Here is a 26,791-nt window from a genome sequence, read left to right on the forward strand (position 1 = left end):
CTTAGGTCATACTGACTGATTTGTTCCCAACAGACAAAAGAATGTAATGCAGGGGAGCCCACACTTTTTCAGCAGGCAAGCTACTTATCAAATGACCAACTCAAGGTGGACGGAAGGACGTACATACATCAGTTTCAGGTGTTTGATAAAAATTCTGACATGATATATACGTATATACAAATGTGTACATATATATGCATATATACACACACATACATATATATATACACATGCCTGTTTTTTTTACATACATGAACACATACATATATATGTGTAAATATATATATACATATATATAGATAGATAAATATTAGGGCTGTGAAAGTTCCTTTAACAGCAATATTTTTAATGCACAATTGAGGTCCTGACCATTTTTTTTACCCTCGGCCCGTTCCGTACCTTGAGGAGATGTGGCATCCAGTTACTGTGGAGCCACAACTGAGAAAATGGCGAGCATAATTGGACAATTTTATCACAATCGCTGTGAGACGAAATCATTGGAGTAAACTTTGCTGGCGCGCTTTGCCGCTTGTAGAGAGGAGGAGCTTCACGTCTGTGTTTACATTACATTAAAAACATAAAATGGAGATTGTTACTTGAACTGCTTTAGAAAGATGAAATAAAAGCTCAGCAGAATAAAGACGGTAGAGAGGAAGTTTAAAGTCACTTTAGTATGAGACGGTCTTCTAAATATGTCAAGTCTTTTCTCATACCAATCCCACACATCCAGCTTCACATCCTTTTTTCAAGGCAAGTGCTCCTACAGAAGGAATACAAATTCTGTATTCATACAAAATACAAAATCTGGCAAGACACCAACAGACTGCAGGTATTTTTTTTTTAAATTCTCTTTAAAAGCGTGTTTATGTCCTTTTTGTGTTGAGCTGTTTAAAAAAGCATATTTCATTAAAGCAAACTAATTGTCCAGTCATGGTTATAAAAACATGAAAATGATCTGTCTCGGGTGCACTTAATAATAGGGCTGTAAAAACTTTGGGCACCACAGGATTCCATATGATTCCATTCAATTCTTGGGGGTAATGATTTGATTCTGAATCGATTCTCGATTCAAAACAATTCTCAATTAAAAATCAATACTTTTTTAATAACATTGGGTGCCAGTTCTACATCCATAAAACAGATTAACAGCTCTGATAAATATATATATATATATTACTTAAAAAATAAACTGGTTTTGCTTAATAAAATTCTACCCAAAAATTAATTAAGATCAAATACACAAATAAGCCAACAGGAGAAGTATCCCACACTTTTCATTTCTAAAGTAAATCTGTACAGCAGATATGCCCATCGACATCAACAATATGATTTGGCTCAGTGGCTGGACAGGACAGATATAAAAAAATTAAAAAGTTTCCTTTTAAAAAGAAAAAATATATATATATTTTTTTTTTAATTGATTAAGAACCATTACAAATAAAATTGAGATTCATTCTTAAATCGATTTTGACACCCTTACTTATTAATGATAAAGAATTACATTTATCCGCGGTATTGCAGTTAATTTTTAGTTAACTATGAACAAACTGTGATTAATCGCGATTAAATTAATGCAATTATTATAATCGTTTGACATCCTTAATATATATATTTATAAATACGAGTGTGTGTGTATGTGTGTGTGCGTAATGTAAATTAGTTTGATATCAAAATCACTACACTAACTTCAGCTATTGTTTTATTATTATTACTGTGTACTATTAATATCACTATGTGTGCTGCCTCAGAGTGTTCTGTGATCACGTTTACACAGATGTTTTTACAAATAACCAAGCTAACCATTTTTGGTTCCCAGAACATTGTGATTACGACTCCCGCCTTGTTGACTTTCCTGATGACTTCCTTAAAGTTTTGGAACCAATCAGAAATGTCAAGCAGCTAAACTGTGCCAAACACGGGGAAGTGTGGCGAGAGTGTTTTGCATATATTACCTATCATGCACTCTAACCATCTTGCAAGAAGCATAAACAAGAGAAACCTACAGAGTAGGTCTCGTCGATTGCCATTTAAAGTTCCTTGGAGTAGAATTCGGATTCGGCTGCGCATTTGGCAACCTCAGTCATGGAGAGTGGGACGGGTCTACAAAATTTTGACCGTGATTGCAGTACCATTTCTGGCCACATTACTACATATGGCACCTTTAATTTATTTATTATAGCACAACATAATTGTATGTAAATGTATTTTTCATCAGTTTTTTTAATCCTATCTTATGCAGTGTATTTGATTAGTATGTGTTTTTCAAATCAGCCTGACCTTGGCCTTAATAATAATCTTTGTGATTAACAAATGGTTTCATACCATTTGACGAGGTTTATCCTGTTAAACTGTAAGTAGGAAATCACCTAAATATCAGTGTTGATATTTAGGTGGGTCCTGGGCTCCTCTGTAGTGTACAATTCAGGCCCCGAGTTCAAAAACGTTAGAAACTTCTGCTTTAAGGGACAAGTGTTTTTATGTGCTTAGCAAAGATCCTCTTTATAAAAGGAACACCCTCTTTTGCACGCTGTGTTCCTCTTGGACTACTGTGTTACTCGGCCATCTGTGTTCTATTGATGTGTGTAGCAACCAGCACGTGGTTACAGGAAGGAATTAGCAAGTTCAATCTCAACTGTGAGCTCTCACATTTTTATGCCTTTAATGTAGCAGTAGTAGTAGCGTTCATCCATTCATCCATCTTCTACCGCTTGTCCCTCTCGGGGTCGCTGGAGCCTATCCCAGCTGCACTTGAGCGAAAGGCAGGGTAGACCCTGGACAAGTCACTACCTCACTGCAGGGCCAACACAGATAGACAGACAACATTCACACTCACATTCACACACTAGGGCCAATTTAGTGTTGCCAATCAACCTATCCCCAGGTGCATGTCTTTAGAGGTGGGAGAAGCCGGAGTACGTGACGGGGGGAACAAACGCAGTCACAGGTAGAACATGCAAACCCCACACAGAAAGACCAAGTGCCCGGGGATTTTATTGTGAGGCACACGCCCTAACCCCTGTTACATCACGGTGTAACACTGTCAGTGAATACAATTATTGTGTTTCCACGGTTACACCAGACGACAACAATGTCATGCCTGCTTGTGAATTGTGTGCACATATTTTATGCTCTGTTGTGTTTGTGTTCAGTATTTAGAGGCGCACGCGTACACACACACACACACACACACACACACACACACACACACACACACACAGCTGATTAAGGATTACTCATTCAGTCCTTTGCTCTTACGTAGAATTCATGGAAGTAGTTGGTGGAAGTGCTGCAAATTATTAGTAACGTATTTAGTTTTCCAATTCTCATGCAGTGAAGAATCTTTCAATAAAAAACGGTTTATTAAATACATCTACTTCAGTTCATTGAGCTCCTTTTACTTTTTGTGGTTTTGATGGGGGACAACATGGAAACTGTTAAGTGTTCTTGTTTGTCGTTAAATTGAAGACATTCAGAATTGGAGCTGACAAAACATGTTGGATGGAACAGAAGAGAAAAAGCACTTTTTGCAAACACACGGTTGCACCTAAACGGACAATCTATGAGTGTAAATCATACAAACGATGCACGCATATTTATCCACCTATTTCACTCTTAAAGGTGACCTATTATGCAAAACCATCTTTTCTTACCTATTGGTTCCTGTTTTTGTGTATTTGGGATCTGTATTATTACAGAAAATTTGAAATCAAAACATGGATGCATGGCAGAAATATTTATAAAACAATCCTGCCGTCCCTCATACTTTCTCCAAACGAACCAGTTGTGACATTTTTCCAAATGGTGGCATCAGTGGATATCGCCATACATAGATAGATAGATAGTACTTTATTGATTCCTTCAGGAGAGTTCCGTCAGGAAAATTAAAAGCATGGTAGAGGTTTACCCAAAGAGCTTTGCGCAACCCTAACCCTAACCCTAGGGACGGCGTGGCGCAGTGGAAGAATGGCCGTGCGCGACCCGAGGGTCGCTGGTTCAATCCCCACCTAGTACCAACCTCGTCATGTCCGTTGTGTCCTGAGCAAGACACTTCACCCTTGCTCCTGATGGGTGCTGGTTAGCGCCTTGCATGGCAGCTCCCTCCATCAGTGTGTGAATGGGTAAATGTGGAAGTAGTGTCAAAGCGCTTTGAGTACCTTGAAGGTAGAAAAGCGCTATACAAGTACAACCCATTTATCATTTATTATTAACTCCGAAATTGTAGTCAGTAAGCTCCTGCTTTTTCGCCATCCTCTTGTTGTGATGCAGACTGGCTCGTACATGCACATGCACCCTCCGCTGTTGCCATTTCTTATACAAATTAGTGTACAGTTCTAACTTATATCTGTCAGTAGACTCCATATGGAGAAGCTAAGAACTACAACATGGCCGAAGGGGAGAAGACGCAGTCGCAGTGGAGGCACGTAAATAAGACTATCTACAAAACAGGGCATCCTGAAGAGACGATCAGAAAGCAGCTTGAAAACCTATGCAACATTTTGACCAAAGAACCACCATTACATGTTACCTAGACCACAAGAAAGTGTTTTATATTAGAACAAAATCATTATATGACCACTAACCGTGTGAGCCAGTTGGTTTTATTATTTTCAGTCATTCATGTTATTTCTGTGATAAAAAGTGTTAGTTAACATAACAAACTTGCGAGGAGCAATCGCATTAAAGTCTTTCTATGACTTGGCTACCTTGAGTGTGTGCATGCAACCGTGCCGTGCTAATGATAGAAGATCCAACTATTAACTTTTAAACAAGGCCACAAAATGAGACCACCAAACACAAACAGTGTTCAAACAATGTGAAAGCTGAAGAATACTGTAAATGCTCTTTCGTGTCTTTATCTGTTCATGTTCACATTTTGCAATCGTCAGCTTCGTCGAAGTGCGTTTTTTTGCTATTTTACCACACATGGCCTACTTCTTCGAACCGGGACAAAGAAAAGAAATGTGTGAAACTGGATCACAGATCAGAGCCAAACATGACTTTAGATAAGAAGTGGACTCAGGCCGAGTGTGAGTACACCCTTGATTGAACACTTCAGGCGTATGCAGGAGGCGAGTACCGGTATGTTTCACAGTGTACAATTTGGTGCCGATCAAAACGAAGGCCATGTCCAAATATTTTAAAACTCATACGTTTCTTAGCATTTTCACTGGTGTCCAAACGCGAACACATACGTGTGTCCTTAAAAACACACACTAGGGTGAACTTAACAAAACTTTGTCTTCAGCGTGTGTGTGTTGACAGTTTAAACGAAGAGTTAGGACTTGTCCATCGTCTGATGACATCACAAGTGTGCGCCATCATTTTCACCTTTAAAAAGTTCAATGGCAAACATTGCAGACTATAATTTACTGAAAATACATAAATTTTAGATGTAAATATTTTGCTCCTTTTGTTCTATATTGATAAGAACACGTTTCTCCTGCCATGACCTGCCATGTTCGATATCGTGCCACCTCTGGAAATAATGTCCTTGACGCTTCTGATTGGCTGACGTTGCCTTACAGTCCCCTGTGTGGGTTTGTGTGGGGACAGTGATAATATTTGATAATGCACACGTTTGTATGGAGATATTTTGATACCTTATGAAAAGTGTCTGTGTGAACATGGCCTGAGGTAGCCCGGCGTTGGAGGAGTGCTAGTTTTTCTCTTGTTCATTTGTCAGCTTGTGATGAGTCCTCGCTAAAAATAACGTTATTCTGACCTTGCTGGGATGACAGCTTTCCACATTTTATTCCATAACACTTTAGCAGAAAAAGCTAGTTTTTTATAGCCTTTTGTAGCGGAACCACGTTGACCCAAAAACCTTGGGATCTTGTCATAATTATTACTTGCTTTTCTCCAGTTCCTTTCAAGCATCTTTGCTTTTCTGCGCACTGCATCTTTTGGAAAAGTTTCACTTTACAAACAAGCACAGAAACAAGTTATTTGAACCCCTCAGAACCGGGTCTCAGAGCTGCCCCTCTTTAGCATTCCGCCACCGCTCGACTCGCCGTGCTCGAAGCTCAGATTGTTGTGTGACCTCGATATCATGAGCAGCTTCTCCCGCTTGCTGTAGTCTCGCCTGGTTGTGGCCGGTAACGCCTCGTCAAGGCAGCGCTCCACATGGTCCTCCCTGTCCTCCCTGTCCTCCAGGCGGGTGTAGCCCTTGGTGCTGGCCCGGCCGCCGCTGCCAATGCTTCGGCTGCTGTTGCTGCGGTCCAGGCGAGGCCAGCTGGGGTGCTTGCGCTGCTCCCGGTGCACACTAAGCATGCTGGGCCTGCGCTCTAGGTCCAGAGACTTGGAGTGGCTGCTGAGCATGTGCAGGGAGGAGTTGGAGCCAAAGTCGGCCCTGGCTGCTCCGGGGGACAGCCAGCAGCCCGAGGTAGAGGACGGCGCTGGCGACAGAGAGGAGGAGGACAATGACGAGTGGGGAGAGGAGGACGAAGAAGAGGATGCAGAATTACTCCGGTGCAAGCCTGGTGGTTTGGAGGCCTTAGCAACAGACGCCACTGGAACCACCAGGGACTCCATGGCGCTGAGAGGTTGGGACTTCTCGTCGTCTCTCCTGAGTCCTCCTCGCTCCTCCTCGGTAATGGCCTCCATCTCCGGCTCATCGATGACACAGTTGTTGAGTTTAATAACAGGAAGCGTAAATGCAGAGATGGAGGAGGACACAATGGAGCGTGCGTGGTGTCCACCTCTCTCGCTGTCTGCGTCCATTGACCACTGGGGGCGTACAGAATCTGAGTGAGCCCACCCGGGAAAGACCCGATCCTTGTAAAGTGGCGCCAACAGTCCCGCAAAACTACAGTCCAATTTAATCTGCTCTCTCTGCCGGTCGTCCTCCTCGTTCCCCAGTAGCACTTCCTCCTCCGCGCAGCCGCCTCCAGCTCCGACCCAAGAGGAAAAGCCAAGTAGAGGGTTGTACTCGGCGCTGAAGGCTCTGAGATCTTCTCTTGCATAGGTGGTGTTGTTCTGGACGTGTTTTTTGTGCTCCTTCTGTCGCAACCGATGGATGTCGATGACGGTGGAGTACATGTCTCGCATGTGGATGATCTACAACACAAAACAGGAGGGTCAGAGCTAAATTAGTTATACATCATAAAGTTTGGTTACAGATAACTAGAGAAAGGAAGTCCTTCAGAAACAAGGCAAGGTAGGTTACCAAAACAGGGAAGAGGACGCAAACTTGCATTGAATTTGCCAGACACAGGACTCTTACTCCATTCAAAAGACTCAAAGCAAATATTCTGCCCATCCCAAGCAGCAAACTGTCATCTTGATGTTTGTCCCTCCCTGGAAGGTTGCACGTCGAGAAGAAACATAATTCAATCAAGTGAGGGGAGCAGTGCAGAACAGAATGATAGTGATGTTGATGGATGATGAGGGTGGGAAGAAATGTAAACTTCAAGTTGCTTATTTCGACGAAACGAGTATCAATGTCTGCAGTGTGGACGTGCCAAATGAGAGACAGGCCTGTGAATATCCGGGTTGTTGTTCTCTGGTCAGACTTGAACTGTCCTATCTTTAAGCAGTCTTGAAGCAGAAACAAATGAAGTCTGCTCAGACTAAAGGAGAAATGTCTTCTAAACCGCAACAGTCCAGTTGCAATGGATTCAATGCCCTGTGAACAGGCGACTGTCAACAGCACGGCAACAATGCAAACATATCATCCATGCACGCATGCACCTCTGTGGGAGTGTTAACAGTGGCCAGTCAATTTCAAGAATAGTGTTGGCAGTCCAGGAAATTTCCTGTGCTTTTAGCTCAATATTCCGGGTGCTTGCCTCTCACACCGGCCTCCTGGGTTCGCACCCTGCTCGACGCTGTAGGAAAAACAACGCAGCCGAAAGAGAGAGTACACAATCGCTACATGAAGCAGAGCTGTGTGTGATTGACAGTTATGAACACCAATCAAAATTGGGGGCCTGTGATTGTGTGGGGGCCCCTGGGCTCCAGTCGAGGTAAGCCTGTGCATTAAGGCGGCCATGCGTGCGAATGACAGACAGCGAAAGGGGCGGCGTAACTCAGATGGTAGAGCGGCCGACCAGAAACCTGAGGATTACTGGTTCGAATCCAGGTTTTGCCATCCTAGTCACTGCCGATGTGTCCTTGGGAAAGACACTTTACCCACCTTGCTCCCAGTGCCACCCACTAAATGTAGCTCAAATGTAGATCATGGGTTTTCAATGTAACGAGCTTTCAGTCTCGAGAGAAAAAGTGCTATATACTGTAAATATAATTCACTTCACTTCAGTGGACTGCAAAGCCTACCTTTGTCTCTCTGTCTCTGTTTTCATGGAGAATAGCATTTGCACAAATAAAGATAAAAATCCCAATTCCCATCGTGAAGGGCCCGAACATCTTCATCCTCTCAGAGCGACGATGCTGCTCCAGGAACCGGGTCAGAGGGCCCCCTGGCTGCGTGGAAGTTGAACCTGCATGCAGACAATGAGTCACCCTTTTAACATTTTGTAAACAAAAGCTGCCAGCTAGATTACCTTCCACATTTTGACTTGCACTGGAGTTCCCCGCGGCGTCATCTGCCACAGCAGCCCTACTGGCGCCGCTCACATCTCCCCTGATGGACCCTTTGGCTCCCCTGCCAGGCGGGATTTGACCTGCAGATGATCTTTCGCTTTGTGGCCAGTAGCCCAGTGTGGCCATGCCAATCCCTATGGTCATGATGACCAGGCCCAAGAGAAGGAAGAACCCTGACGCAGAGTAGAGGCGCAGCCTGCCGCGCACTATCACAACATCTGTACGTCGCTTACGTTTCCTTTAGGAATGATATGAAAGAGACACAACATCAACATCATCTGACAGAATGCAGTAGTAGTGCTCGAGAACATTTCAAGGAGGGATGCACAATATTTGTTTCCCCCAGTTGATACAAATGTTCAGCCCCTCCAGGATTCGCAGACTTTTTTGTGATTGTCATAGCCTAAAAGGCCTGAATTCGCAGTAGCTTTTTCGGAAGGTTGCGGCAAAAGTTGCAATGTTTTGAGGCTTATTTTTTTTCAACAACATTGTACCAACTTATGACTTTATGAATTTGTTATCAAGGTTTTACTGTAAGTGTTCCTTATAAACTTAACCTAAAAAAAACAAGATTTAAAAAAAGATTGGAAAACAAATACTTTATTGATGTTTTATTAGATTTTTGCCACAAAGACTTAAAAGTAGACACTAGATGGCAGTAAAAGCACAAATTCAGAGCTCATTGCCAAATTACTAAACAATTTTAATAATTATAACTAATAAAATAATTATTATTATTACAGAAAGAAACACCACCGAAGGCTTCTTAATTGTCTGCGGTCTGCTCTGTCATCCACAAGTTGCAGACATTCTCCGTAAAGGTTTTTAAAAGTGTTTGTCAATATTAAACATTCATTTATGTGTCATCACAATTACCCCAGCACATTAAGAGCATTTGTTTACTGTTGAGTGCAATCTATAGCGCTAAATTTTGTTTGTAAATGAGAGAAGATGAGAGATTATCATCACACTTTAACATCTCTAACATGTAAATGCTGCCTCTTTGCTAGCTCAGCATTGAAAATAAAAATCTGTTCTTAAATGTTTTACCTTGGATAAATAACACTTCACTTAATACATAAATACATGTAAACTATTGGAAATTAATGTTTGTATACTACATTAGCCAAAAGGCTTAGCGCTGTTGATGGGAAATGGAAGTATGTCTGAAGATGACAATTTTGTCATTTGAGCACACACAAGAAACAAACATACGGTAAATTTTGATTGGACAGTTTATTTGTATGTAGATTTAAGTATAGCTTTTTCACACATTTTGTCGTGGGTTTGGTGGCAAGGTTAGGTGGTCCCAAATGTAGTAAAGAAAGGCGAAGCCACAGGAAAGTGATGCTTAAGCTACATTCAAAAACAAAGTAAAAGTGTCCAAAACAAAGAGTAAAGCTAAGCGAAGACTTGCTTGGAGAGTAACTGACCACAAATGACATATGATGATTGGAGAAAGATGAGACAGCAACCAGAGAACAAAATACACAGACTAACTGGACAACTGAATAAACCTGAACTAGACACGAGAGGAAGGAAAGAGCTGATTGGAGGAAACCCGTGCAAGACAGAGGTGCAACCAATGAGACAAAAAAGCAAGTGGGAACAAAACACAGGGGCAACAGGAAACAGATCATGACAGTACCTTTTCCCCAAGAGACGTATTCCAGACATCGCTGAGTCCGAACACAAAAAAAACCCCAAAATTTCAAAACAGGGTGGGTGGAGAATAGCCTAGGTCCAATCACCAATCATTGAACTTCTAGAGAAGTCAGGGGGCAGGCCAGGACGACAAGGCCAATAGAAATGGCGTAAACCCTTCGGGGTTAATTGGGAGGGCAGGACCAGAGGAATTGATGGACGGCCTATGGGGGCTGAGCAGGGCCAGCGTAGTAGAAACTTTCCAGGGTACTTGACCAAGGATGGACTGGAATTAGGCAGCTGCAGGTAACGCATAGCCGTGCCAGGCATATAGGAGGATGCCATATTCCCATTCAGAACAGGAACTGAAGTAGTCGACATCGAAGAGGCTTTGGACTGCGGCCTAGCTGGAACAGGAACAGGAGAAATTGATATCAAAGAAGCTTTCGGCTGCTGTGCAGCCGGAACGGGTACTAGAGACAATGTTGACAAGGCTTTGGGCTGCCACACAGCCAGAACGGGAACTGGAGGTGACTTTTACGAAGTTTGGGCTGCCACGCAGCCAGAACAAGAAGAACAGGAACTGGAGGCGTTGACGAAGGTATGGACTGCCCCGTAGCCAGAACAGGAACTGGAGGCATTGTCAACAAAACTCTAGGCTGCCACAGAGGCGTCCCACCTTTAGACTGCCACACAGTTGTAACAGGAGGCAGCTGTGCATCCCTAACTGTAAGGCTGCCAGTAGTGACCCTCCTCTCCAAGGATGAATTATCTAAGGCTGAAACGACGCGTCGACGTAGTCGACGTCATCGGTTACGTAAATATGTCGACGTCGTTTTTATGCGTCGACGCGTCGCATATTTACGTAACACTGCCGTCATGGCGGAGCGCAAAGCAGACGATGCGAGCGGTGCGAGCGAGGGGAAAAAAGCACGCCAAAAGTCGTCAAAAGTGTGGGAGTATTTCAATAAACGGCCTTATAATGTTGTAGCGGCGAACAGCTGTCTCGTCAGCTGACGCGCGAGCTCGCAACCGTGGCTGTTTAGCAACCAGCCAAACCCCACTTAATAAAATTATATTTTATCTTAGAGCACATCCGCATCCCTATTCACCTAGGCAACCCCAGGAAATGTATATAATTCGGCATTATTTCGGCCAGTCGGCTTATATGATCAGAGCCGATCAGTTTACGTTCACGTGCAGGTATAACGCGGCGCGCTCCCGTCTCATCTGTTGGGGCACGAGCCCAGTAATTAGACCGCTGTGTCAAATCAAGGAGTACAAAAGACGCCAGCGCAGAGTGGAAAAAGGTTTAGTTCATTACAGATAACCAAGAGTTGTGCCAAAAGTATGTAAGATTTAATATTTCTCTTCGTGGGTGTGGCGCACTTGTTGCGCTGGTGAGATGGGGGGGGGGGAGTTGTGTGCATGTAGCGTGCTTAGTCTGGAGGCTAAATACACACAGTGTGTTATGTAACTGTTGTTTAGTGTTGATATTCTTTGCTTAGTTTGATAAATGTTGTAGCAGTTTGCTTCATCAGGAGGGTGAAGTCACTCAACTTCAAGTGTTGGATTTAACTGTGTTGGATCATTGGCTGCTGGTGAGGGCATAGAAAAAGGGGCATTTTTCTACCAGTAGACAGCGTTTAAGATTGAGTGTTTCACTGCTAAATTAATAATATATTTATATTGAATATGGATTTTAAATATGTATCTAAATAGGTGGTTAATTGGTTAGGTATTTATGTATTTGCATATTGGGTTTTCTGCTGCATTTATCTATTGTGTTTCTGGGTTTAAATGTATTTTATATGTATCTTGGTGCATTTATGTTGAGACAATTTATTTAAAATCTGTTTTAACGTAAAGGGAAAATATGTGTCCATTTTCTTGCACTTGTTTAATGGTTAAGAGTTTGATAGCCTAATTAATAATTGTAAATTATGGTATTGATAATTGATTGATTTTTTTCAGCATGTTTATCTTGTGGTGTTTTGTCCTTAAAGGTTTTTCACCTAATAAAGAAGCTGAAGGCTACTAAAGGCTACTAAAGACAGCTAATGACAGCTAAAGAAACTAAAGTCTACTAACACTGCTAAAGACTGCTAAAAAGACTAAAGAAGAAAAAAGAAGCTGTTTCTTCGTTGGAAAAACTGTTGCAAACTAAAGGAAAATAAAAGGAATAAGTAACTACGGTCTGGTCTTTTGAGTGAAATCCAGAAGCCACATTCAGCATTGGTACATCCCTTCAAGTGTGGGATAAGCACAGCGAAAAAAGCAAAACACTTGACAGTTGTTGTATGCACACTGTGTCGAGCGGAAATGGCCTATCATAGCAGCACGGCTATGAAGGAACATTTGAAAAGAAAACACCCGACAGCGTTCTTGCCATCACCATCAACTAGTCAATCGTCGGCGTGAGTATACGTTGTCATCATTACACAAAAACATGAATGTGTCATTTGTATCTGCGTTGTAAATTCATAAACTAAAACACTGTTTCGCTCTGAGAGGCGCGTTTGGCGTGCCTGTTCAGTGTTTACAAAGACGCGCTCCTCTTTAACGCTAACGTTAACTAGTTGTGCAAATACCTTTTACAACATTAACAGTTACATATACTATGTACAAACCAACAATTAACTTTCACTTTAATCATACTATCATTGTTGCGTTATTAAGCAAAATAAGCAATACTTTTACTTTTGTTGAAATGTTTACACTGTTACAGAATATTTCCTTTTGCACTTTTTTGTATTGGATGTTTATCTTTATTTTTGCACATTTTAAAGCAAAATAAGCAATACTTTTACTTTTGAAATGCTTATACTATTGCAGAATATTAAGATTTGCACTGGATATTTACTTTTATATTTGCACATTAAAAAGCAAATAAGCTACTTTTAATTTTGTTAAATGTTAAAAGTTTTAAATGTTTACATTGTTACAGAATATTTTGTCATGTTGTTGTCAATGTTGACTGAGTGGCCATAATTTTTTTTTTGTAAATAAAAGTCATGCCTTTTGAAAAAACTGGCCAACATTTATTTTTTCATCTTCATTTTAAATTAAAAAAATAATCGGTAAAAGGAAAAATAATCTATAGATTAATCGAAAAAAATAATCTATAGATTAACCGATTAATCGAAAAAATAATCTATAGATTAATCGATAGAAAAATAATCGTTAGCTGCAGCCTTAGAATTATCAGACGTCCCTGTTGAGCAATGGCGAGGAAAGGAAGGGCCGGTGGGACTGGCCCAGTCTGACCAGTACATGCCAGGGATAGGTGGAGGGAGGCTTGGAGGAGGGTTTAAGCTTACTCCTGCACTGGACAATGACTGGACCCAAGGTCGCCATGGAGACATGACTGTGGAGGTTGCAGGGGTCACAGGAGGATCGGTTACATCAGCCTGCTGCCGTTAGGTCTATAAAGCCTCATAACCAAAGGGGGAAGCTGAGAAGCTACACTGCAGGACTTAGGATCATGTGAACAGACTTTCATCAAAGGATAAGCCAGACAGCTGAGACAAGTTGAGAAGTGAGACAGGCTGGTGTGAAGACGACCGTGAGTGTGTCTACTTGGACGATGTTATTGGCCTTTACGTGACCGGCCATGGTAGATGGACAAACAAGTGCCCAAGTAAGTGTCAAAGGTCAACTCACGAGAAGAAGAGTCGGGACACAAGAAAGATCTAACTCTAAATCAGAATCTTGGAGAATAATTCGCTCATTCATAGAATCACCAGAAGCAGAAAGGTCAGAATCATCCCAGAATGTGTGAGACAGAGGATTAGAAACAGCATTGGAATTTGAACTAAGATATACAGGATCAAAATCATAAAGTAGATTTATGATCTCATGCTCAAGATCATCAAGGTCAGAAGAATCAGAATAACACCAAAACGTAGGGGACAAAGAATTACGATAGAAACATGTTGATTGGGCACAAAAGACACGTCTGACACATAAGAGGAACGAGACAAACTAGAAGAGGTAGAACTAAGGAAAAGAGAAGAAACTTTGTAGGGATCTTATTGGCTGATTATTGGAAGGATGGTGGGCAGGCTGATGATAGGCAGGCTCACGTTGTTTAAAGGGGTCATATTATGATTTTTTTCTCTACATTAAAAACATTTCCTTCTATGGTTCTCTTCCTCCTAGTATGTAATGGTGGTTCTTTAGTCAAAATGTTGCATAAATTATGTTTTACAGACCATTTTCAAACTGGTTTCTGACCGTCTCTTCAGGATGTGCCATTTTGTGGCATTTACTTGTCTCCACTGCGACTGCGTCTTTTCCACGCCCATTTACTGTAGTTGTAGTTTTTAGGGCTTCATTTGCGAGTCTACTGAAAAATATAAGTTAGAACTGTACGCTACTCTGTATTAGAAATTGCAACAGCGGAGGATGCATGTGCATGTATGAGCCAGTCTGCCCCACAACCAGAGGATAGCGAAAAAGAAAGAACTTATTGACTACAGTGTCAAAAGGCATTCTGGGTACATTTGTACCATATATAATGGGCTGGCGTCACACCAGACAAAAACGTCACAAATTGTTCAAATTCCAAACAGCTCCTTTGAAGGAAGCATGAAGGAAGGCAAGATTGTTTTCTGAATATCTGTGCAATGCCTCCACGGTTTGATTTCAAATTTTCTGAACTTATACAGATCCCAAATCCACAGGTACCAATAGGTACCAGTTGGTTTTGCATAATATGGCTCCTTTAACCTCTTAAGACCCAAGCTGTTTGTTTACATGCTTTTTTTATTTCTCTTTGCTATTTGGGCTTATTGGACCCTAATTAGAATAAAAACTAAGAATCATCTTTTGATATGATGTACTTAGTCCATAAGTACACAAACGTGTACTTCATGTTTAGTGACATGCTAATTCTTATTTTTACACTTTTTTTCCCCAAATTCCATTGTATGTTATACTCTTCTGACACCACCAGATGGCAGTATAAGTGTCCACATAAGCGGCCATAAGACCCCAATTCAGTAGTGTACACAATTTTGGAAATAAGAGCTAAAAGGTGCTGTCCACGCATGTGGTCACTAAGCCTTTAGAGGTTTTAAGGCAGCAATGGGGACGCTGGCGAGGACAACTAGTGCCATGTGCTTCCTGCTAGGTCCATTTTTTGATCCGATTGTACTGTCACAGTTGTGAGTGTGGTGGCAAGGGGAGGTGGTCTTAAATGCAGGAAAGTAGTGATGTGACAAGCTGTGCGGAAGCTTTGAGGCGTGAGTCGAGTAATAGGGCGTTTTTGCGAAACGCGTATGAAGGCGAGCTTCATGTGGGGGAGGAGCCGGAAATGATGACGTATGAAGACTCGTTGCCGGCCGTACCACATGACTGCTTCCAGATGCACTTCAGATTATGCCGGGAGATTCGACAGCACATAAACCGCCCAAACTCCATTGAAAATGTGGGCTTGAGTTGAGGTCAGTTCGAAATTAGGATAACTAATACAAATAGTTTTTTAAATGCCAAAAATCTAAGAATAACAGCGCATGAAATTAAATTTGACTGCAAACTTAATCCAAGCCTTTTACCGCTTCGTCGTAAAAAATCAGAAAATAGCTCCACTTCAATCCAGCGTTTATCAAACCTCTTTTAGTGTCATAGTGTATGCATCTGATGATAGGTTTGATTTTTCGCAATGTCAGTGGGCCAAATGTGTTTATCACTGTAACCCTTATGTTTAATAATGTAACACATGCTATATGTATTCTCTTTTAAACAGCCATCATAAGTCAAGAGCTGGTTGATGGAGAGTTGTGTAAAGAAAAAAAAAGGTTGCTTAAAACCAAAAATGTCAATGAACTAAATCTCCCCTATTCTGTACATCATTGTCCAAGTTACATTATAGTTTCATCTTCCTCTTTAAGCCCATATGACAAGGTTTTTCTGTCACCTTGGGAATATCATATAATACTACCAAATATCATATAATACAAACACACAATACATTGAAAACATATTTTATTTTACACGTGTTATTTTAACTAGCAAAACCATTTGGTCAAACATTTATTGTGATTCATCATTTCCAAGAGTTATAACAGACGCAAAAATGTAATACATCACAAATTATGTGGTTAGGATACAGCTGGTTGTAATCAATTATTTGGCTAGCAGGTGGTTCTTGTGCCGAAAGCCAATGGAAGTGTTGCTCAAAAGGTTTAATCCAAAATAGAAAACAAAGTAGAAGTGCTCAAAACACACAAAACAAAGAGTAAAGCTAAGAGCATGTTGCAAACACTAGCTTGGAGACTAACTGACCGCAAATGACGTAATGGCGATCGGACGACGGCGAGATAGCATACAGAGAACTAAACACACAGACTAATTGGACAACTGAATTCACCTGGATTAGACACAAGAGGAAGGAGAGAGCTGATTGGAGGAAACCAGGGCAAGACACAGGTGCAACTAATGAGACAAACAAGCACATGGTAAGCAACAAACATGATAACAGGAAACAAGAGTATGCCAAATCTCTTTGCGGCTGGCTTTGGAGCAGCAGGCGTCTTGATAGGCTTTTAGACTTAGAGACTTCCTTTTTATTGTCATTCAAATTTGAACTTTACAGTACAGATAGGAACGAAATTTCGTTGCATTAGCTCATGGTAGTGCAGGATTTAAAACAGCATTGTAGCAATACTTGCGTTTTCTGTGGCTGATAAAGTTTAATGTATCAAAGCAAAACCTATCTGGGTTGCTTCCAGAACATTTGGTTTGAATAGCAATCAAAGTGTTTTCTTCTGAAGCGGAGCGAAGAAGTCCCACACGATCAACGCCATGTTTGTTTGCACTGAGCTCAGGCAAAGTTTAGCAAGGCACGTAGGAGAAAAGGAGCGCTTAATTTGCTCACCCTAACTCACCTACAGCACAATATGGTTAATCACACCTCATTTCATAATTTCTTATTTTTTATTTTCAATATCAGAGCTATTTCTTAATGGTATTGGATTTACTTGTATGGCGTCAAAATTCCTCATATCGGCCCCATAATTATCTGTCCGATATTTATTATGTGCCCCTAGTTTCCAGTGAATAAATACCTTGGAACACCCTCCGAGGCGGCATGGTTGAGGCCTGCTGATGTAGGCGGTATTGGCCTTTGCTGAGAGCGGGCGGAGTCTTGGCGCTTTAGCTTTGCCAAGCCTGTTAGCACACCTGCTGCGGCAGTCATACTTAACCTGAATGGACACAAGGGAAAAAAACACAAGGTATTTCAGCTGAACATGCAAAAAAGTGAATTTTTCTACTTGCTTCATAAATTCTTACTCGGCAGTCGTCGTTCTGCAAAACAAAAGTGACAGTTTTGCTTGTTTCACATTTGTAACCGTGATTAGGAATCAACATAAGACAAAAATGGTGTCTTGCTTTGATTTTAATGGTGTTATGCCCTTTAACGCCTTTCCAAAGACAGTTAAAAGTCTCATTATGTAGTATTTTTCCACAAATGTAAAATGGTCTCAGAGGTGCCACTGTAGTGAATGCTTTGTCCAAAATGTAGCCTTGATGCTGAAATTTAGAACCATTTAAGTGCTTTCAGTGAGCTTGATTTGTGTGTGTGTGTGTGTGTTTATGTGTGTGTGTGTGTGTGTGTGTGTGTGTGTGTGTGTGTGTGTGTGTGTGTGTGTGTGTGTGTGTGTGTGTGTGTGTGTGTGTGTGTGTGTGTGTGTGTGTGTGTGTGTGTGTCGCTGTATTGCTAATGATAGTTATTTAGGAATCTTTGGCCACCTCACAATTCAATTACAATTCAGGGACTACGATTATTGATATAAATACTGATAGTAGCAATACTAAGTATAGTACAAGTATATGATCCATACTCCAGCGATTATTATATCAATATCATTATTAGATCATAAACAAAATCGTTTTTTGTCAATTTACAAACTTAGGAAATAAGTCTCTGGACACAGGAAGACTATAAGGACAAAACACAACTGATATTACTAATCAGAGCCAATAATAGGAAACAATTGAAATTATATTGTTACACTGTCATCCTGTGTGGGGGTTTTTTCAATGATGATGTTTTGGAGTATCAGTATTTGTATGACCAATGTTTTCCTTGTAACTACTTGGTATTGGATAGGTAGCCAGATTTGTAGTATAACCCAAAGCTAATTTAAAGTCAGTATCCAAAAAACAGAAAAATAAGTGCTTATTAAATTGTAACAGAAGTGTAGAACCATGTTAGAACTTCTTTGAGGAACCCCTCCCTAGACTCTAACCATTGACGTCTATCTAGAGCCAGTCTCTGCCAAGTGAGGTCTATGTGTTGTTTAAGTTCATCTCTCCAACTTGTTTTTGGTCGTGTCTTGGTCTTCTCTGTTCACGAGGAGTTCATTCTGTCGATCTGAGTGTCCACCAATTACCTTGTTGTCTGGCCACATGTTCGGCCCATTTATATCAGTAACTCCTGTAGTTTGTCATATCCAGATGTTAGCTTTTCTGTCCTTAGTGTGATGCCAAGCGTGATTCTATCCATCTTTCTCTGTGCCAAAGCCATGAATTCAGTTTGACCTTGACGTGGAAGCCCATGTCTCACTGCCATATTTCATCAAAGGGAGTATGTACTCATTAAATCCCTCTCTTTTAGTTGTCTTACTTATTTCTGAGTTCTTCATGATATTGTCCACTTTTCCAAAAGCAGCCCATCTGAGTCCTATCCTTTTTATCTCTGGCAGCAGATCTCCATTGTTTGTTGCCATTTTACAGAGATAGATATAGTTGTCAACTTCTTCGATAATGTTTCCATCTACAACGATGTGTGCTTTGGTAGAGTACTTATTCAACATTACTTTGGTCTTTCCAAGGTGCATGTTTAGGGCCCACCGGTGTCCTTTTGAGGTGGATTTCATTCAGCATAACATTCAGTTCTTGTGGAGTGTGTGCCAAAACAGATGAGAAAGGTTTTCAATGTTGATGTTGACTCCCTTTCCTTCCCAGTTGATACTGTTAATAATACCATCTTGGAGGCATGTGTGAAGAGTTTGAGCAAGACATTATCACCTTGTTTGGCTCCTCTTTCAAGGTTGACCTTATTACTATCTCGGTGCAATCTCAATGTTGAAGTGGCATCACTGTACAGGTCTTGGAGGATCGAGATGTATGCTGTGTTAAGTCCTTGGTTTTCGAGTACAGCAAAACGTGGGTAAACTCTTGAGTTGGATGCCTTTTCATAGTCGAGAAACGCAAAGCAAAGTGGGATATTATACCCACTAGCTTTTTTTTGTAGTTGACTAACAGCCTGAATGTGGTTAAAAAGCCCAACCTAAATCCAGCTTGTTCTCTTGTCTCTCTGTCTCATGAAACCTGTGAAAATACTTTATATGTCACAGAAAAAAGACTATATATTATATTAAATCTGCAGTGTCTTCCTTCTTGTGGATGAGTACGACTGATGCATTTTTCAATCCTTGTGGGACTTTGTCACTAGAGAGGAACTTTTTAAAGAGCATTGTAAATGTTTTGACGATAGGTTCACCACCATGCTTTAGTATTTCTGCAGTAACACCATTTTCCTCTGGTGCTTTGTTGCACTTCAGCCGCTTAATAGCTGCACCTCCAGTCACCAGTCCGTAAAGCTGCTGAAGTTTGCGGACGACACCACCCTCATCGGGCTCATCTCGGATGGCGATGAGTCCGCCTACAGGAGATAGGTGGACCGGCTGGCGTCCTGGTGCAGCCTCAACAACCTGGAGCTGAACGCCCAGAAAACAGTGGAGATGATCATGGACTTCAGGAAAGTGACAGCCCCACCATCCCCCCTCACCCAATTGACTCTCCCACCCCCATCTCCATCGTGGACTCCTTCCGTTTCCTGGGCACCACCATCACCAAGGACTTCAAGTGGGAGCCGACCATCAGCTCCCTCATCCAGAAGGCCCAGCAGAGGATGTACTTCCTGCGGCAGCTGAGGAAACTTAAGGTGCCAACCGAGATGCTGGTGCAGTTCTACTCGGCCATCATCGAGTCCATTCTCACCTCCTCCATCACCATGTGGTTCCCCGGCGCCACAGTCCGGGACAAGCATCGACTGCAGAGCATCGTACGTGCTGCTGAGAAGGTTAATGGCTGCGAGCTCCCATCCCTCCAGGATCTGTTCTCCTCCAGGACCAGGAGGCGTGTGGGTCGGATCACAGCTGACTCTTCTCACCCTAGACACAAACTATTCTCCCTTTTCCCCTCCGGCAGGAGACTACGGTCCATCCAGACCCACACCACCCGCCACCTGAACAGTTTTTTCCCCTTGGCCATCAGACACATGAACAATAACAAGATCTGATAGCTCAGTTGCAGCTTATTTTTATTACCTATTCTGTGTTATATGTGTTTTATGTTGCACGATTGCACCAAGAAAAATTCCTAGTTTGTAAACCCGTTCTCAAACAATGGCAATAAAACTATTCTGATTCTGATTCTTTGACTTTGGACAAAAGTATGGGTGGAGGTTGTTTGGTAGCTTTGTTTGAGCGATTGCTTACAGTTTGTCCTGGTTGTTTTGTGGCATAGAGGTTTGCATAGAACTTTTTGCATCTTGCCATGATTCTTTCTAGGTCATGAATGGGAGTTCCATCTTCTTCTTTTAGTGAAATTATATTATTTCTACCAAGGCACTGCTTTCTTTGGTCGGACTTTATACCTTTGTTTTCTTTGAGGGCTCTCAGTATCTTTTATTCATTAAAGTCTGAGATTTATTGTGCCATTGTCAATCTTATGGTCTTACCTATCTCAGTGTACCCAATGCGTTGTCTGTCTGTGCCCTCTCTTTTCATTTTCCGTCGATTTTCTCTCAATTGTCTTGTTACTGTGGAGAGTTATTCTGGTTTTGGTGGCTGGACATGTCCAGCTGTTTCCAGTGCAGCTTCATTTAGTGACATATTATTCTATGGTAGGCTTGACTCAATTCTTCTGATATAGTTAGGGTTTCAAATCTATTAGAAAGCGCCAGCTGGTATTGCAATTACTTCTGTACTAAGCACTTTATATTGGGCTTTTTAGGATGCTTCATGCACTTTGCTTATCTAACTTTGTGTTGACGTTAAGAGAAACTCTGATCATTCGATGGTCACTTTCTGTATTTAACCTGTTGATGACGGAGACATAATTAACAGTGAGTGGTCTGTTGGTGAGGAAAAAGTCAATTTCATTCTTTGTGATGCCATTAGGTGAAATCCAGGTCCACCGTCTATTCAGCCGTTTCTTGAAAAATGTGTTCATGTTCTTTAACTGGTGGTGTTCTGCAAAGTTCACAAGTGTGTCACTGTTCCTTGTCCCGCTACCATATCAAAAATTGCAGTCAGCTACGGTACTGTCCGAGGGTCAAAATGGACATGTGTGCGTTAATCGTACAATAAAAAATGATTGCCGATATTCAAATTTATTGCGTTAACTATACATATATACTGTATATGTACATACATACATACATGCATACATACATATACAGGGTTTCCCCTAGACTGCCAAAATACCGGTGGGGGCGTGGTCGGGGCATGGTCACCATGACGTCATTGAATAATTTACATAATCTGCTATGAAGATATGATTTTTCACTAACTCCTTAGTTTTATCCAGCTTCTAAATGTGTGTGAAAGGTGATTGGCAGAAAAAGAGGAAGTGTTGTATGTCCGGCGGGGAAGCGCGTACTCACGGAAACAAAAGTGTGTACACGGGAGGTAAAATCTGTTGTAATTGTGCCATTTGTTATATCATAAATGGTAATAAAAGTTAAGAATAGCATCACACTTTGTATGATTTCTTTTTGGGGCTAAGATATATTATATTACTTTAAATAGTTTTCAAGTATAAACAAAAAACAATCAAGTTGTGGCGGTAATAAAAGTGCAGTGGCGGTCCGCCACATTCAATTACATTAAGGGGAAACCCTGATATACATATATATATATACACACACACAGACATATACACATTATATATTAGGGTTGTGAATCTTTGGGTGTCCCACGATTCGATTCAATATAAATTCTTGGGGTCACGATTCGATTCAAAATCGATTTATTTTTTTTCAATTCAACACAATTCTCGATTCAAAAACGATTTTTTTCACGATTCAAAACGATTCTCTATTCATTCAATACACAGGATTTCAGCAGGATCTACCCCAGTCTGCTGACATGCAAGCAGAGTAGTAGATTTTTTTAAAAAGCTTTTATAATTGTAAAGGACAATGTTTTATCAACTGATTGCAATAATGTAAATTTGTTTTAACTATTAAATGAACCAAAAATATGACTTATTTTATCTTTGTGAAAATATTAGACACAGTGTGTTGTCAAGCTTATGAGATGCGATGCAAGTGTAAGCCACTGTGACACTATTGTTCATTTATTTTTATTTTTATAAATGTTTAATGATAATGTCAATGAGGGATTTTTAATCACTGCTATATTGAAATTGTAACTAATATTGATACTGTTGTTGATAATATTAATTTTTGTTTCACTACTTTTGGTTTGTTCTGTGTCGTGTTTGTGTCTCCTCTCAATTGCTCTGTTTATTGCAGTTCTGAGTGTTGCTGGGTCGGGTTTGGTTTTGGAATTGGATTGCATTGTTATGGTATTGCTGTGTATTGTTTTGTTGGATTGATTAATTAAAAAAAAATAGTTACAAATAAATAATACAAATAAAAAAAATCGATTTTTAAAAAATTTGAATAGATTCGAATTCGAATCGATTTTTTCCCACACCCCTATTGTATATATACTATGCAGTGTTTCCCACAGGACAGGCATCTATTTGTGGTGGTGTGGTCGGCGGGGGGGGGGGGGGGGCGGCAGCGGCGATGACCAAGAAGAACGCGGAGTTGGAATATAATTACAACATTTTATGTACATATTTATATACAGATTTGAACAATTAGTGATTCACTGAAATATATTTATTAATTGTGGTTCTTACAAAAAATATATCTTATAAAATATAAAAGCTAAAATGTCTCTTAAAGCTCTGCCCCTTTAATTAGTGAATACTAAATAATTTAACTTTAGCCTACTACTACAACCATATTATTTACCAGCAACATGAAGTGAAACAGAGGCAGAGGTGTCCTGCCACAGTCAGTCAACCTCCTCCTCCTCCTCCTGCTGAACAGGTCGCACCTGTGGTCCGGACTGTAGGCCTACCTCCTCTCCAAGTCCAGCCCTTTTCGGCCGTTGAAAATATTTTTCTATACTCATCTGTGTGAAGGAGTGAACATCCAACATTATAATTTATTACTAACGAGCAGAAGCGCTCTATGTACAGTGCCGTCTAACCAGCAGCTCAACACATGCAGGGTTCAACGTTAGGGTTTTTTTCTACTTGCCCGACTTCTCAAATCTACTTGCCCCAATATTTTTACTTGTCCTGCCTAGGTTTTTTTCTGGCTGTGTAGTGCTCATGGCTTATATCTTACTAGAATCCTTCCCGTTGACTATTTACAACACTACACAGTATTTATTATTATTATTATTATCTATAATTACATTTAAATGGCATTGCATACATGTAAAATTAAATGCTATTTCACATTATTTGACCAGTAGCAGTTACACCCATCTGAACAGGTCAGCCACCTGTTTAAAGCCCAATCACAGTTGAAATCTTGAAATGAAGGGCCTTTAATAAAACATTAACCTGGACAACATTTTAACAGCTGGTTGGCTCAGATTTTATTCTTTTCATTGCATTCACATGCTGCAGTGGACAGTGGACAATTTAGCTTCAGTCCATGTGTGTTTATTGACAACAGGGTTATAACCTGGACACGTTAGCTCGTCGGTATGAAAACAGGTGACCGAGTCAAACAGCGGCAGTGTTAATGAAGCAGCGTCAGGCGAAACCGTCAGTGAAACGCTCGGTGAAATCGCGGATTAACATTAAATATATGACGAGCCGCGAGCGATGCAGCTATAACCTATCTACCTATAACACCTGTAAAAATGAAGCAATGCTACCACGCTAGCAAGCGTTAGCTAGCCGGCTATGAGCCACCAAGCTGCTAACTATCGCCAAAAGGCACCATTTAAGTTTTTTTCCCCATGGCATCCTGGATCAAGGCTTTCAGCAGCTTTTGGACGTTTGAGGTAGAAACGTAGGAAGCGCCATCATTATGAAAAGTAGTCGGCGAGTATTTTGGTCCCGTCCGTCCGTCCCTCTTCTTCTTCTTCTTCTGGCCCACCAGGTGAATTAAGTGCTATTGGCGGAGTTACAATGCATACCGCCACCTACTGCACCGGAGGTGTAACTACAAGCAACATTCACAGACAGTCCCATTGCTTTTATGAGCGGTCGAGCGAGTCAAAAGCCGAAAAATCCATTTGTGGCGGACATAATTCTTTCGTGGCGGGCCACCACAAATAAATGAATGTGTGGGAAACACTGCTATGTATGTATATATATATATATATATATATATATATATATATATATATATATATATATATATATATATATATATATATATATATTTATATATATTTATTTATATTTAAATTGTTCTTAGGTAATGGTAGTCAAAAGTATAAAAGTCGTGATAGATTTACCACAGCAAACTGTATGCTAATGTTTTCTAGATGTGGCAAGATGATAGAGGCTGGCGGAAGCAGAGGATCAGTGTTATTGTTTGTCTTACGTATTGATGGCAATTGGAAAGCCTGCAATCTCAACATAGCATTCCAGTGAATCATCGCCAGCTGCCCTCATCTCGTCTATGAATAGTTATTCAAATGACGGAAGGCTTAAAAACAAACATGTCTATTTTTAGGACGTCCTTCATTTGTGTTTAAATGCTTGTTTAATCTCAGATCACATGAACATTAGCATTGTCCCTTTTGAAGCGCTAAGAAGGTTAGAGTGATCGAGGCGACCATTTTTGTTCCCACTTTCTTGCAGGGATGAGTTTATTAAAAGGGTTTAGCTTACAGGGAACACCTTCATCTATAAATGTTCTTCTGCTTATGATTTTACAATATATTTCTGTTGTATTTCCCTGCAGACTGTGTGCTGATCTATTTCTAATCACTCAAATATAATCAGTCTTGTTTTTGGCACTTAACATTCTTTTTACATTTACCAATCAGACAAAGCTGTATCACCCTCATTCAAAGCGCAAAAAAGACCAGAAAATGTTCTCCTCCCCCGAGCTCGCATGTCTGCGTCTCGGATTTTAATGGCTTTACCATGTCAATCATCTCTCTGGTGCTGCTGCAAAGCAAAGGAAAAATAAAAACGCTTTAGAACAGTTGGTGAATCACACTTAATTGTTTTTTTAGTCAAGTGTCAAACAAAAGTTAATTTGTATTCTACAGCACTTAAACCTTTAAGGAGCGGGAGTTCAAAGTGACAGAAGAGCCTGTGACGTAGCAACAATTTAAGTGTAGTTCGGGTGTCTCAAAGAAAGAGGTGAAACCAAACCGTCACACTTACTAACAAGCACTCATGAGGGTATAAACCAACATCCAAATGTGTCAAAACATGCGGCCCTGCTGTGTTGCCTGTTATATTAATTTTCAGGCAAATACGCCGCATGGTGGCACTCTTATTTAACCCCATAAATGAGTGACTTGAAATTTCTCATACAGCTCTACAAAACACCAACTGTAACTTAACTGTTACGCTTGCGAGGCATTGTGATGCCGGAGGTCGTCTTTTCAAGATGCAGAGGGATGTCAGGAAGCGGCTTGCAGGTGAGAATAAATGATTTATTCTGATTGCAGAACAAAATGCTGCGCGGTGCACCACGGCACGGAAAACAAGAGGGTAGCAAAGATGCTAATATCAAAAATGTAAACTATGAGAGAAACTAAGAGCGTAACTTGTTGCGTAGGAGCAAACAAGACCAACAGACCGAGTGAGGCCAGCGCGTAAACTAAATAGCCCTCTGATTAGTGCCCGGGCAACAGGTGCGCGTCCGGAACACTAACCAGAGGCAGGTGACTATAATCTGCTGTCATGGCAACAGAAACAAACTCAAGAGGTGCTGAAAACACAAGTGACTTGAAAACAAAAACAAAAATATGATCCGGGTAGCGGATCATAACAGTACCCCCCCCTTAAGGGACAGATTCCAGATGTCCCCTGGCAAAACTAAAACCCCCCCGACTATAACAAAGTTCAAGAGTCAAGGGAGGGTGGAGGGAGGATTTGGCGGAGGGTCGCCAGGCCACGTGTCCCCGAATCCACCGGGGATGAGTCAGGTGGCGGCGGCGAATGGAACGCCGCTGCCGGAGGCGAGGCGGGCGACCACGGAAAGGCCACATTCGTGGCTGCCGAGAAGGTGGGCGTGAGTGGCGCCAGAAGTTCAGCAGCCAGAGAGTTCTGCGACTACGTCTCAGGTGTCGCTGCTGTTTGCGCCACTGGCGTCCATACACAAACCTCCGAGAGCGCCGCTTGCGCAGCCAGACCACTCGAGATCGCTGAGACGACGATGAGGGCGAGAGAGCAGACGTCGCCGAGGAAGCAGGAGGAGTCGTCGTCGCCGTGGAAGCAGGAGGAGTCGTCGTCGCCGTGGAAACAGGAAGAGTCGTCGTCCCCGTGGAAACAGGAGGCAGGGACTCTGTCGGCGTGGGCGGAGCCA

General features: G+C 41.4%; 1 protein-coding gene across 3 annotated transcripts in view; it reads right to left on the bottom strand.

Moving 5' to 3' along the window:
- Nucleotides 1-4,589: 4,589 nt before the first annotated feature.
- tmem200a (transmembrane protein 200A) overlaps nt 4,590-26,791 on the bottom strand; it is a 38,679-nt gene continuing 16,477 nt past the window's right edge. Inside the window, exons 2-5 of one of the 3 annotated variants that reach the window (XM_061929942.1) lie at nt 17,256-17,393; nt 8,502-8,779; nt 8,275-8,417; nt 4,590-7,056 (exon numbers count right to left, since the gene is read on the bottom strand). In XM_061929942.1, coding sequence (XP_061785926.1) covers nt 5,956-7,056; nt 8,275-8,417; nt 8,502-8,779; nt 17,256-17,386 — 1,653 coding nt within the window. In that variant the 5' untranslated portion in view covers nt 17,387-17,393 and the 3' untranslated portion in view covers nt 4,590-5,955. Of the gene's footprint in view, nt 7,057-8,274; nt 8,439-8,501; nt 8,780-16,558; nt 16,583-17,255; nt 17,394-26,791 lie in introns of those variants that run through there. The other 2 variants (XM_061929941.1, XM_061929945.2) reach the window with 2 other exon arrangements.

The sequence above is a fragment of the Nerophis lumbriciformis genome, linkage group LG34 (genome assembly GCF_033978685.3).
Source record: "Nerophis lumbriciformis linkage group LG34, RoL_Nlum_v2.1, whole genome shotgun sequence".
NCBI classification, from domain to species: Eukaryota; Metazoa; Chordata; class Actinopteri; order Syngnathiformes; family Syngnathidae; genus Nerophis; species Nerophis lumbriciformis.